At 39.3% G+C, this 14,761-nt stretch overlaps 1 protein-coding gene across 2 annotated transcripts; it reads right to left on the bottom strand.

The window, feature by feature from the left end:
• Nucleotides 1–2,582: 2,582 nt before the first annotated feature.
• On the bottom strand, nt 2,583–14,412 carry LOC148314959 (uncharacterized). Of its 2 annotated transcripts, XM_088287580.1 has the most exons (7): nt 14,212–14,412; nt 13,397–13,445; nt 6,059–6,130; nt 5,867–5,941; nt 4,476–4,529; nt 4,113–4,175; nt 2,583–2,827 (listed from the first exon to the last, which is right to left on the bottom strand). In XM_088287580.1, exons 1-7 carry the CDS (start codon nt 14,212–14,214, stop codon nt 2,619–2,621), a joined length of 525 nt encoding a protein of 174 aa, XP_088143706.1. In that variant the 5' UTR covers nt 14,215–14,412; the 3' UTR covers nt 2,583–2,618. The 2 variants fall into 2 exon arrangements, with proteins under 2 accessions (XP_088143706.1, XP_088143705.1); XM_088287579.1 differs by lacking the exons at nt 13,397–13,445; nt 14,212–14,412 and adding an exon at nt 6,227–8,225.
• Between the last annotated feature and the right edge of the window lie 349 nt (nt 14,413–14,761).

The raw sequence follows: 14,761 nt of genomic DNA, 5'->3' as shown, positions 1-14,761 counted from the left end.
GGAGAAGTTTGCCGAACTCAAACAAAATGCTTCCAGGAATTCTGGTCCTTGTCGATAGACCGGTCGATCTATAATCTTACCCTCAGCTATGGTCACCAGATGTGGGTCGTGATCGAAAGAATGTGATCCTGGATATAAGCGGCCAAAATAAGTTTCCTCCACATATCCCTTTTAGATAGGGTGAGAAGCTTGGTCATCCAGGAGGGACTCAGAGACGATCTGCTCCTCCTCTAACTTGAGAGGCGCCAGATGAGGAGCCTCGGGCAGTTGTTTAGGATTTCTCCGGGACGCCTCCTTGGTGAGGCATCCCGTACTTGTCTCACTGGCAGGGGGCCCGAGGAATTTCTCTGCTAACACCTTTGAATCCCCCGAAAGAGTTTGAAGAAGTAGCTGGGAAGAGGGAAGTCTGGGCTTCCCCGTTAAAGATGTTGCCACCATGAACCATCCCAGGATAAGTGGTAGAAAATGGATGAATGGATGGATTAATAGTTTAAACCACAAACATTATTGACTGAAATTTTCCATTTTATTGGATTTTTTTTATCTACCCAGTAATGTAACATTGACATTAAAAACTTATTTTTCTATGGAGTCCAGAACAAGCGGTAAGGAAAGGCAGCTTAATTTATGAAGCACATTTCATTCGCAAGGCACAATGTGCTTCACACAAGCAAAGACACATCACAAACGCATTTACAAACACCACAGTGAATGAATTCAGATTGAAGACAGCTGTACTGTAGGGATGATTCTTATTTTCATATTTATTTCTACTGCATAGTATTTCTGTTTTTTGTGTTAACATGAGTTTCTTGATGCAAAAGGTTTGGATGCCCCTGCTGTACTATTTTGTATGGTGGGGTAGGCATAAGCTTGTTCTTCAGCTTTCATTACCATGTAGTGAATATTGTATGTAAATGTCAATGTAATCTTTTTTAAAAAACCAACATCCTTTGGTACCTGTATACTTCTTTTGAGTTATTCCTTGCCCTCCAGGGGGTTAAGATCAGGGGATGTGGATTGTGGGCATGTGAAGCCCTTTGAGACTTTGTGAGCTTAAGGGCTATACAAATGAATTTGACTTGATTTGACATACTAATCACATTGTGCAGTTTATCACTTTCAGCAGGAACATGTTTCGTAAGGCTCCTTTTACTTTGTTGGTAGCATTGTACTCCATGTTGACAGCTCTTAGACCATCATCTAGATGAGCTCAAGGTTCACATTTCAATCACATCTTCAACCATGACTTTGCCATCTTGAGTTAGGTAGATCGCTTCCTGTTGCAGCCATTTTGCTCAAGGTGAACCCACAATGCATGAAAACCTAAATTATTGTGTGTGCTGTAGCCATCTTGCGCAAGGTGTCCCCGCATTGTATTAAGAACTGATTTTTTTGTGTGTGTAAGCGTGTGTTTTGTGTGTGGGTGCAGTACCATTTTCGGCCACTAGGAGCAGCATAGAGCAAACACAGTTATACACAAAAATGTTGGTTTTTGTGCATCTTGGGGCTACCTTTGAAAATTTGACAGGACACTTCTTAGGTCATTTTATGACTAAATCAATGGTTAAATTCGTGGGGACCAGGTTTTGGCTCCCCACGCTATGATTGTGCTGTCAGATACTGGTCCTCACAATAGTGCAAAGACAAACACCCACGCACACACGCACCCCCCCCCACACACACACCCCTTCTTGCATTTGTTACCTTCTTAAGACCACCCATAAAATGCCTACTTTCCAGGACCACCCTTTCTAGACATCACAGGAACAAATGAAAGGCATCCTTGAACTTGGAAAAAAATCTATTTTAATTGTATCACAATATAACATTAGATTTTGCCTTTTTAAGACTACCCATAAAATGCCTACCTTTTTAAGACCACCCCAAAAAAAATGCCTACCTTTTTAAGACCACCCCCCCAAAAAATGCCTACCTTTTTAAGACCACCTTTTTTAGACATCATAGGAACAAATGAGACATCCCCGAATTAATATATATATAGATAGATAGATAAATAGATATATATTTATTAACAGTGTCACAATATTACCTAAGAATATAACCTTTAAAACCCCCAAATAAATACCTACCTTTTTTGGACAACACTTCCTTGGCATCACCAGAATTAAATACATCTCTCAACTTGGGTGTGGACAATGTATTTTAACAGTACCACATTTGGCAAATGTTAAATAAACCCTGACATGAACAAGCATTTTGCTTCCTTCAACAGCAAAAGCAAACGTTTGCTGCTCAAGTTGCAAATGTTAGCCGCGCAGTGAGGGGCTTAAAGCTCAATTCTCTTTAAAGTAAGCCATATGTTGGATCTAAATTAAACTAAATTAACTATCCTATTGATGTCGACGGTATGATGACACTTACACCTGTTTTTTTAAAATAAGTTACAAAAGAGCAACCACTAAATAAAAGAATAATATAATATGAATAATAAAAATAATAAATGAAGTAAATAGATCAAATTTGAGACAAGTCTGCAGTTTCTCCTACCGACTTATTATGTCATCAAAGGATGTCATTTATTATACGTAATAAATATATACATTATACAGTGTGTGCAGCACATTATACAGCGAGAAAGTAGTGGTGACCTGTGTCTATAGCCTCTGATCAGAAACAATCCTGTTGTGGACATAGAATTTAACGGCCTTCCAGTCCCTCTCAGCAAGGGCTCCCGGGGAAGCTGCGATGCATCTCTCGCAGTCTGCTTTTCCCGGGGTCTTACCCGTGCGTATAAAGTCCATCAAAGAGTGTTCAACAGCCTTAACCTCTTCAGTTGACCACTTTCGTTTGGGTCGATTCGTACCTTGAAAAGAGAGTAAAAACACTTAAAGCACAGATACTTTGGAAATTAAAGACATTCTTGACTTTCCTCCCTGCCCAATAGGTGTAGTCTCTGTGCCTATTGTTTTCCAAGAACTTGGGTTGACCTGAATAGGTTGTCAGTGAATATAATCGGGGCTGCGACGATATTACAAAAAATATATATTTTATAATATATAAAATAAATACATCACAATACATTTATCCTTATTGATAGCTTCTTTTTGTTCTCAAACAAATCACAGCCGACACATTTGTTGTTGATGCTACCAGCAAAAGAGGATTCTGAATTAATCATTAAAAAAACAGACAAGGCATTCCATTTGGAAGGTGAGGAAAGGAAAGGAAAATTCACTTCATGTTAATTAGGTGTTGAACTGTTCACTTGTGCAGTACGATTTCATTTACATTTTTTGTTGTTGTCTTTTCCTACCACACCAGCTTTAGGCTATCATCTTATTTTTCTTCTTAAGTTCTTTTACTCAGATTAACTAGGTAACTACAAGAGGAGTTTACGTCAACTCAGGGTGATCTGCAGGTCATTGCCTGTGAATATTCTCATTCATGCAGGTCATTTTATTCTGAAGGCATTGAATCAATTGCAACTGGACTGTTCTGTTTGACTAGGTTCACATTGAAGAGAAATGCAACCCGGATTGGATGTTTTTTTTTTGCCCATATATGACCTGCATCTTGTTTTTTGTGATAGTCTGATTAAGATTTTTTTCAAATCCAACCTGGGTTGCTTTTATATGTGGTCCTATTGGATTTTTTGCAAAGCAACCACAATCTGAACAGCCGGCTCACATATGTACATCCTTGATTTTACTGATTCGCTTCACGCAGGCATAGACAACTGTTTGATTGTCCGTGAATCTGCAAAGTTGTAATGAGTCACGGTATTGGCTTTATATTTATCTTTAATTTAATTCCACTTGAAACAAAGCAAAAAGTGCACATTTGTCATAACTGTAGTCACCACATAAACGGCAATGACGTAACATTATCTTTAGGGGTGTCTCCATGAAACATCAGGAGGTTATTTTCACATCTTAACACTATTTGTAAGGCAAAGGCAATGCAATGAGTAACTATCCCTGCCGAGCAGAAGAGACTGGACGTAGTAACTTGTGTCTGGCATGAAAAGGGTAAATGAGCATTTTGTTTCCCTCTTGCTATTCAGTTACAGTGTCTAGAAACTTCTACAACAATAATTTAATTTACATGTACAAGGCACAGGAGACCTAAAAATGATAGGACATTCTTACCTCGTGATCCTCGCTTCTGTCCAAGTTGTCCACCTTTCTTATCCTGAGGTGGAGGTTCCTCTCCTGGAAAATATTCATGGGAAATAAAATCATTTACAATGCATCACTAGCCTATTGTCATATCATTAAGTGGTGAAAACAAGGCATGAGTTAATATTTTCATTCTGGTACAATTTATCCACCCATTGGGCAACACTACTTGAGTAACATTGCCCTAGCTCGTTGCAAGAGGGCTCTTTTTTGCGAGTCGCTTTTTTTTTTTTTTTAATTTTCAAGTCAAAATTCTCAATTTTCAGCTCAATATATTCATTGTTTGGTGAGCCAGTGACATAAATGTAAAAGTCAAAGCCATGTTTCACACACCTGAATGCTGTTCTTCTCCAGGTTGTTGTTTTTGTCGAAGAACTGAAGCTCCGCCTGGAAAACATTCATAGAAAATGACCTCGGAGAAAGAATGAGCCTCTGCAACTTTTGTAATTGTATGCCCATCCAGCGTCACTGTACAGAAACATTCATAAAACAAAGCAATAAAATTCATGTCGAAACACAGGACACATAAAACAAAATTCTAGCCACCAGAGCCTTGATTCTGTCCAAGCTGTTGCTTTGAAGCACCTTTTCCAGGATCCTCCCCTGGAAAATAGTAATCAGGAGCAAAATGATGTAGATAGCTTGTCTAGCCTACTGACACCTCATAGGCAGAGAAAACATGGCAGAAATTCTCAAGATATATTGGTTCCGTTTATCAGCCCATTGGGCATCACTAGATGTCTGATCTCGGAAGGTGACGAGACAGCCTACAGAGAGGAGGTAAAGAGACTGACAACTTGGTGCAAGGACAACAGACTGCACCTTAACTCTGCTAAAACAAAGGAGATTGTCGTCGACTTCAGGAGGAACAAGACGCTGCCGCCCCCCCTCTGCATCGAAGGCGTGTGTGTGGAGAGGGTCCACACGTTCAAGTTCCTGGGAGTACAGATCTCCGATGACCTTTCTTGGAGTCACAACACCACAGCAGTGGTAAAGAAGGTCCGCCAACGTCTGCACTTCCTGAGAGTCCTCAGGAAATTCAACCTGGACAGGAAGCTGCTGCTGGCCTTCTACCACTCGTCCATCGAGAGCCTGCTGACGTACTGTGTCTCCACCTGGTACAGCGGCTGCACTGAGGCGGACAGAGTGAGGCTCCAGAGGACAGTCAAAACAGCGCAAAGGATTATTGGCTGCCCTCTCCCCCCACTGTCGGACATCTACACCGCCCGGTGCCTCAGAAGGGCTCTCAACATCGTCAATGACAATACCCACCCGAACTCACACCTGTTCGACCTGTTGCCCTCTGGCAGGCGCTACAGATGCATCAAATCAAGGACCAATAGACTGAGAAACAGTTTCTTTCCGAGAGCCATCTCCATACTGAACTCTCACACACACACGAGACCACCCTGATGTGTTTCTATATGCCCTATTCAGCACTGAATTCCATTGCACTGTCTTCTTTATTTATCTAATTTATATATTTGTCTGTATTATTGTTGTATTGCACTGGAGAGGGGAGCCCTCTAATCTCGTTGCACACTTGAGTACAATGACAATAAAGGGATTTCTATTCTATTCTATTCTAGATCAGGAACATTCACCACCTATCTGTTGGTGAAAGTTATACAGCAACATTACTGTTAATAGAGCTGACGGACATATTTGACTGACATATTAGTTAGCGACCATCAGGACACGTAATCAACATGCAAAATTCTTACCTGCTGAGCCTTGCTTCTGTGCAAGCCGCCTCTGTTTTGAAGCACATTTCTTCTTCTGATTAACCTGTTCCCCTCCTGGCAAACATTCAATTTGGCACTGATGTTATTTTTACATGCAAACCGACCGTCAATGAAACATAACTTTAATTTACAAAAAAAATTTCTTGTCTGGCACACAAATCAGAAGAATACCTGACATATCTGCTGCAGCACCAAGATCATCATCTTGAGATGAAGAGCTTTCTTGCATTATGTCAGTTTGGTCTTTATGGTGACAAACAAAGGCAGATTAAGTCAAATACCAGTGAATTTAAATTATAGAGGTGGAAAGGCATCTTATCCTTAGAATAATTTTCTTACCATTGGGGCAAATCACGATTTGATCCAGGCTTTTTCCCTTAAATTCTCCTAGTCTGCCCTGTTCACAGGCCATCAAGACCTTGCTTATCTTTGCCAATTGCAAAGTTCCTTCGGGGAGGCGATAAAATTTTCTGTGCACCCTGATGTCATGTCCTAGAAAGTCTGCCAAAAGATCTTGTTCAGTGTCATTGAGATTGAGTACTCTTGAAAGAGTGGCCACTTGTTTTCTCAGTTTAGTGGAAGACAGAGTTGCAGGACTTTGGGCCCCACAGTTTTTAGCCAACTCCCGGATACAGTCAGACCCACGAAGTCTTGTTCCAAACCCTGGTCTAGCAAACAAATACATATTTTCACCAACACCACATGAGCTTCGCTCCTCAACAAGTAGCTCGAGAGACTGCACCATAGCAGGAGTTAAGATAATAGGCACCTTCCTGCCGCGCTTCCCACGAATTTCTACACGCTCAAAATGTTGGCAAAGCTTTTTTTCCAGTCCAGTCAGGGCGTCTCCAACATCCTCATTAAATGTTGACTTATCCCGTGTGATAAATACTTCTAAGCTCATCTTCGAGACTTCACCTTCGCGCCTTCTGTTGAAAAAGATTATCTGTGCTAATATAACTTTAACAAGATTGCTCCAATTCCTTGAGTTTTTTTCGTACAATAATTGCTGGTGATATTGTTTTTGCTTGTCCGCCATGTGCATGTGCATTTTTTTGACATCCTCTGCTAATGGTATGAGCTTCGGTTTGTTCCACTTCTTCTCCTCCAGTGTGCGGTACGCAGCAGAAGAAATCATTTCGTTCCAGGTTAGACTGTACATACGCCTAAACTCTTCGACCACCTGCCTCTTTTCGTTGTTTTGTGTTGAGAGGGCTACAGCCTCCATAATGTCTGCAACCCTCTGGATGCTTTGCCCTAGCTTTGTAGCTAGTGTGGGTTTCTCAAATGTATTGATCTGATCATCAAAGCCAGCTACTAATTTCACAGCTCGAATTACATGTTCAAAGTGTTGTGGATTAATATAATCCTCCAGTGTTTTTAGAGGGGTCACTGTCCTTCCGAAAATCACAAGTCTCCCCAGTCCTCGCATAATTTGGCGGATGTTGTCGTGCTGGGAAGCAGTTTCACGGTGCTTGTTGTACATTTTTTCTCCGACTTTCATGATGTATTTATCACCTTTAATAGCAAGGGTTATTTCATCTTGAGTCATCTTATTCACTAGGGCCCATACTTTCGTGCTCACATCTTTAGGTGCTGGTTGAGCAGAAGCACACAGTGATTGTATTCTTGTTTTCCCCGGTAATGTTCTGCGAACACTTTGTGCAAGCACGCACCGTTTCGCATGCTTCCACATAGACTTGCGCTTGAAGTACCCAAAGCATGCAAAACAATGCTGATAGTCCTTTGGATTGCTCTTGCCTTCACTTTGTTGTCTACAAGCTACCAGTGTCCCTTCTCCTTTCGTGAGTGCATCAATGTTTTGTGCTCGATTTCCCTGCTTGCGAAGGAGATCCAGCAGATTTCTCCTTTCCTTCGACTTTTTGGGATATATCACTGCATTGGCAACTTCACTTTTATCCTTATGTTTCCGTTCCAAGTGTCGTGCAATTTTTGATTGTGGTTCCCTGCAGTAAAGGCAGTAGTTTTTCTTCTGGTGGTATTTTTTAGATCCATCTACTTTTGTAACATTAGCTACAACAGGAGAATCACACTTTTTATCAGACCGTGCCTTATGATAGGATGTTTTAAATCTAGTGTAAGTCTTTTTCTTTCTTCTTTCAAACATAGAGTCATCTGTGTCGTCTTCTACTCGAGAAATTTTGATTCTCTTGTCACTCTTTTTCTGTCTTTTTTTGGTCTTCAGTCTTGATTCACCTGAATTGTCTTCTTCACTCACACTTAAGCAACTCTTATCACGCTTTTGGGGTCTTATTTTGGTCTTCACTCTTAGACTTGAATATCTCTTGTCACTCTTGCGCCTTTTTTTTGTCTTCAGTCTTCCATCATTAGAATCTTCATCTTCACTCAAACTTGAGCATCTCTTGTCGCTCTTTTTGTGTCTTTTCTTAATTTTCAATCTTGATACCCCTAAATCCTCTTTGTTGCTAGAAAACAACGTCAGATTGTCGTGCGTCCCTGTTTTTAGCTGGGGTTCATAAGAGTCTTCTTCCCTGGAATGTATTTTTTCATCTCTGCTTTGTTCTGATGATTCGTCAGAATTGGCCTCTGATGATGCTGGTACATACTCATCCCCACTGCTGTCATTGGAAAGTGACACTTCAGAGTTGTCCTCCAGCATTCCTTTGGTCAACTACAACAGGACAGAGACATAAGAATCAAAACAGATGCAACTTCACATCACAAGTCTTCCCTAAAATAGAATAATTTATTAAGCTGACAATACAAAAAGGACAATACAAAACAAAATTTGACTCCTGTGACTTCCATTTAAATCTGACAATTACAAATACAAGCATGTTCTGAAGAACATAGGAGCTATACTTACAAATACACTCTCTTCTCGTGTTAAGGGCGGAACCACTATTTCATCCTGCAACTGCCAAAATTGTAAAGGGAATTATTAGAATTTTAGTTCAAGCATTTTGAAAGTATAACAGACAATACACCAGATGTTATTATATATACATAACAGGCTATGTTACAGCTTGCGCTGTTGTGAAACTATATAAAGTTGTATTGTATAATTTAACATTATAGTATTACTATTTAAAATTAATAATAATTAAATATAAATATGTAAAAACCTTTTGGGGCTCGTTAACTTGTGGAAGAGAAGATAAACCGCAATCAATGGGGGAAAAAAATGGATGGATGGGGAGATAAAGGGCTGAACGATTTATCGTTTTGGGACCGAAATCTCAGACAACGCAATATCGAGATCGTCAAAGCTGCGGTTTGCGTCACACATTCACGAAGCAGATCACAAAAAAAAAAAAAGAAAAAAAAAAAAAAAGAAACAAAAGCCTTGTGCTGTTGTCCGAAGCCCCGAAAGTTATTTCTTTCCCCCCTGCTTGAGTGCGCAGCGCCAAGCTATCTTGCGCCGCTGGACTATGGACTTTATTTGTACTATAAGAAAGTCCGTGCACAGCAGCAGCATCAAGCTGTATAATTACAAATAAACGACCGCTCTAACACGTAGCGTTTTCTCAGAGGCGGCAAACAAAAAGCAAAGTATAGCGTTAGTTGTACAGTCGACTTTTCACAGAAGTCTGGTTAGAAACGCGTTAGGGTGGAAAGCCGGCAGCAATTAACATAAATGTTATCTTGCAATCAGTACGTATCTAGGCATAGACACAATAAGATGACGGCTATAATAGCAATATAGCAGACGCTCTGCGACCGGAACACGTAAACGGATGACTTAATCATGACGAAGAGGTCCGATGTCAAACGTATAGTAAATATTTATAATCTCATCAATAATATTTGCACCATAGAGTATTGGGTTTTGAGATCTACACAATAATAGGTCTCAAATGTATATATTTTAAGCAATTTTGCTTTGCTAAAGGGACAATGATTTCATTGACATAATCTGACATTTATGTACAAAGAAAATGTACATTAGTACAAAATGTAAAACAATTTGGGCTTTAAAAAATACATTTCAAATACACAATTACACATAAATACAAAAATACAAATTTATAAAACTATTTTTTTAAAACTTGGAAAAAACGGCCCTGCTCACGAAATCTCTGAAGTGTCTTTGCATTATTACAGTAATAGCTTTTATTGTTTTTACTGGTATAATGGCATGCTCTGTAATGTCTGTAAATGTCACTGTACATTATGCAGAAAATCGCAATCGTAATATCTGTCAGAAAAATGACAAGTTTTTCCTAAAATCATTCAGCCCCAGACAGAGAGAGAGAGAGAGAGAGAGAGATGTAAATTAATGTTACACTTGTCCATAAACAATCAGTATAAAGAGATTATTATGCAAGTTAGCAAAGAAAAAGGCTCGCTGAATATTAAGGAATGTGAGTGTGTTGCTCAGCTGGACAAATGTAAGGTTTTCCCCATGTGTTGAAATTAAATTAGATTACATTACAAAAATAAGGTTGAAAGCCAATTGAGAGCCAAAGGCAAAGTAAGTAAGTCTGTCTTTTTCTCTGTTAAAACAAAAATTAAACCAAAACAGAATAACATGAAAAAAATGTTGCCGGGGAGACCTCATTAAAAAATTTTCATGTTTTAATTTCCACTTTCCATTTTAAGATCTCAAATATAACATATCCTACCTTTACGTTCTGTTCAACATGACAGCTATCCATTACATCAGCAACTGCAACGAAATCACATGAGAGAAGAGCATTAACCAGGTTCCTAATGAGCTAACAGCAGCCATGTGCCTTTATTATAAACTTTCACCTCACCATGAAAATTATTAGAGTTAGCGCATCCGAGACAATAAAAATACATAAAGCCATGATCAGCCATGCTAAGTACACGAAACATCTTTCACTGAAGATGCACAACTACTTGGAACAAAGGTCACTCAGTAAAAGGATAAGTTTGGCTCAATTCCATCTGTTACATTATTTTATTTGTTGTAGTTTTCTGTCAGATTCTCAAGGAATATGGTTGAGGTAATTCAAACATTGGAGAAAGCCCTTGCGCGATGAAGAACCCACTTGTGGTAAAAGCCATCAATAACAAGCTTCCTGAATTTGTGAAGAAAGCAAAGCTTGTCTTTATGGTCAATCGAAAAAATAGTGTCACGTAAGTCAATCATTTTGATTATTATCTTGCATTTCTGAATGAGCAATAGGATAACCTCAAGAGACTTGAGCATCTCAAAAGCACATAAAAGCTCTGACAAGATGGATAACAAACTAACACACACAAAAAATGCTGCGACTAAATCCATAAATGATTGTGTTGTTTGTGGAGATGAGAATCACAAACACCATGACAAGATCCTACTGAAAATGTTTAAGGTCTGAAGACATGCCCAAAAAGAAGGTATTGCGAAACGGAATGATGTATGTGCCTTGAGAGGCACGTCCATGGTGGTGGGTGTAAAGACCAGTACATGTGCAAGAATAAAGACTGTATGAAAATGGGCTCTTCAGATCGCCACTACCTCCTTGGCTCCAAAAGTGAAGCTAAGAAATATGAACGAGGGAAAAGCACCGCAGGGAAAAGACAGCGGAAATAAAAGTCAAACAGAGAAACAAGAAAGATTCTGAAGTGAACGTTTTCCAGCTATAGCAGAAAGATGCAAAAAGGCTGTAAAAAGGCCTGGAATAAGGAATTCCACAATGTCAAACTTGGTGGTTCTCAAAGAAAGTGGACTGCAAGAGAGTCCAGTCCTGATGATGTTGTTGAAAGTCCTGACTAATGCAGGACAAAATAAAGTTCCTCTTACGTGCGGGTAATTGTGACACAAATCTAACACCATACTGTAGATCAGGCATAACCAAATGGCGGACCTCGGTCCGGATGCGGACTGACTGATGGTTCGGACTGGACCCATGACCAATTTATGATAAATGTACACGAACAGAATTTTTTTTCAGGCTACATTCGCAAATGTGGTCGCTTCTATTACGGTAAATGCGTCACTGATTTGAGCCAATCAAATCTTTTGTTTCTGATCCACTGCCAAATGTGCAGCAGACATGAAGAGAGTGCTTGCTCAAAAGTTAGCAAGGTCGATGCGTGTTGTTTTAAAAATGAATGGACGGAGAAATTGATGTTCATTCTGGCTTCAGCCGGTTTAAAACCAGTGTGCGTCATTTGCTCCGAAACCGTCGCACCAACACGAAGTGCCACTACGAAACAAGGCACTGCTCTTTTGCTCAAAGTTGTCTGCTGAAGTCTGAGGAGAGAGCACGCAAAAACATCGAACTTTGAGTGCAGTCTTGCGGATTTTTACATTTTCCATTTTCGTTTACAGCCAGCGGCATGCAAACGAATGTTCACTAAAAGTATCATTCATGGATTTTGGGCAAACATTAAAAAAAAAAAAAAGTTCAGTCAGGGCAGTTGCGAAGGAGTGCTAAAATGCGGCTAACAAAAATTATTTAAAGGAAAACACAAAGACCAGGTATGTGAAATAATCAACCAAATTCTAAGCCTTCCCTTTTTTTAGGCGGACAACTCTTTGATTTCAGGAAAAAAACGGGAAAAGACATTAACTCAATGCTCAGCAGTTGATTTATTTCTGCAGGAGATATTTTCCTTTTTTTTATCTGCAAGTGTCGCCCTTAAATCCTTTAACCTGGAGCCGCTTACATTTTCTTGAATGTGAAATAAACCCCTTATATTTATTTGACTGGGAAATGTGTTTAATGGTAACATTGTTAAATATTTAGTATATAAGTGTGCTCTATTTAAAATTACTCTAAATATTAAAACTATATAAAAATGTGAACATAGGCTAGACCAGTGATTCTCAAATTGTGGGGCGCGCCCATGCTGAGGGGGGCACGTGGGACCCTGAGGATGCTTTTTTTCCGCCGTGGTATGGCTGAATGATGCATTGTTTTAGGACCGAAAAAGGCGATCTCAAACAACACGAGTTTGAGCCCTTTGACTCTAATTTTTGTCTTTTCTATATTATGTACATTTTAATAACTGTGTTTGGTTTGGTAAAAAAAAAAAAAAAAAAAAAAACTAAATATTTATCATCTCATCAATATTTGCACAACAGAGTACTGTATTTTGAACTCCTCACAATAATAGTCCTAAAATTTATATTTCTTATCAATTTAGCTTTGTTAAGGGATATTTTATTGACAATCTAACATCAACATACAAAGAACATGCACATTAGTACAAAATGTAAAAAAAAATTGGTGGGGGGGCGCGAATTGTTTTCTTCTTGGTAGGAGGGGCGTGACAGGATATAATTGAGAAGCACTGGGCTAGACAATAAGGGAAGTAGGACTTTGATTCGAACCTTTTGATTGGAAGAAATTTTAGTAGTGGGCCTCTGTGACTTTTAATTGAATACCCCTGCTGTAGATTCTGCCTACAGCACGGAGAATGCAGGGATCTGTGATTTATTCCTGATTTTGATTAATTGAACAGTTTATCAAACGCATTTTGTAGTGATATTGATTACTGGCCTATCCTGACACAAATTAGATTTACCCCACCACTAAGCCCCCACCACCCCTTCGTCCCCCAACTCACCTGCGCCGTCAAAAGTGTCACCACTGGAAAAGAAATCTGTGCCTTCCTCCTGTAAACAGTGACACAATCAAAGATCATCAGATCACAGAACTACTTTCACTTTACAGCCTCAGACATTTTAAGTGTTGCTTACCAGGAGTGTTAAACTCACTACACTTCACATATAGCATAATTTGTAGTAATATTTACTTGAAAAAAAACTTGTCAAGTTTTTCAAGTAAATATCACTCCCCAATATTTGCAGTGTATAGTTTTAACCCCTGGCTTACACAACCATTGGGCTATCATATTAATCAGTTTGGTCATTCAGTTTTAACAGACTAAAAATCAAATAATTTATTGTGTCATAATGTGGCTTTTACCAAAATATACCGTATCTCAATGAACAATATCTAGAGCACCTACGCGAAACAGGCCTATACTAAAAAAGTACAATGACGCATGTAAAAAAAAAAAAGTAAACCGCATGACAATGGAAGGAAGATGAACTAATCATCATCATCCATCATCATCCTGTCCTCTGCTTCTTTCTCTTTCGCACTCATCGTGCATTCTACTTTACACAGACTTTAGAAGCTTCATTATAACGTGTATTTCACAAAAACAATAAACCAAATTAATGGATTCAACTGTTTTACTCGACGCTGGCGCGTGTACAGGCCGCTTATTAACAAATAACTTAGCATTAAATATGCGGCAACCATCCTGGAGAAGTTCCACCACACTGACACAAAGTTAGCTCATTTTACATTGCTCGAACTCCCGTGTGAAAATTGAAGGCAAGTAAAAAGGGAATACAAAAATAAAACACTTACCATTTCTCTTGAATGCCCGGCAGCTTGAGCCCAATGTCCTGTACTCTCGATGCTTGTGGTTAGTCGAGCGAATTTGCCGATAAGCAGGTGAGCGGTCGAAAAGGGAGTGCTTGTTTTTAACACAGCACACACCACCGTAACAGCGAACGTAGTTATCAAGAGCAAAAAAGAGAAACTGGTTAAGATTTTTCAATCCATTATGCGGCCAAGAACTCATGATAACTTATATCTCGTCATGATATGTTTTTTCTTGAAACGACAAGTGATCGGTGAATGGGGAGGAGGGGGCAATTGTTCGACTTCGCACCAGTAACGGGAGAAAGATAGTACGTTTGGGGACCTCTCTGTTCCACACAAGCATACAAGTAAAAGAGACACACAAGCGGCTGTCCAGTTAAATCGCAGCCGCAACACGGCCACCAAATTAGTTATTAGTTATTTTTTGTACTACTACCTGAGCTTGCTTAGTTGTTTTACTTACTTTCTATTTGGTCTGTTTTAGACATCAGAAATGTAATTATGGTAAACACATACTTCAAATCAATTACCC

The sequence above is a fragment of the Idiotropiscis lumnitzeri genome, unplaced genomic scaffold, assembly GCF_059441095.1.
Source record: "Idiotropiscis lumnitzeri isolate Australia: NSW breed Sydney's pygmy pipehorse unplaced genomic scaffold, RoL_Ilum_1.0 HiC_scaffold_177, whole genome shotgun sequence".
Classification (NCBI taxonomy): Eukaryota; Metazoa; Chordata; class Actinopteri; order Syngnathiformes; family Syngnathidae; genus Idiotropiscis; species Idiotropiscis lumnitzeri.
Note: the sequence above shows the minus strand (reverse complement) of the source record. Positions and strands in the feature narration are given on the sequence as shown.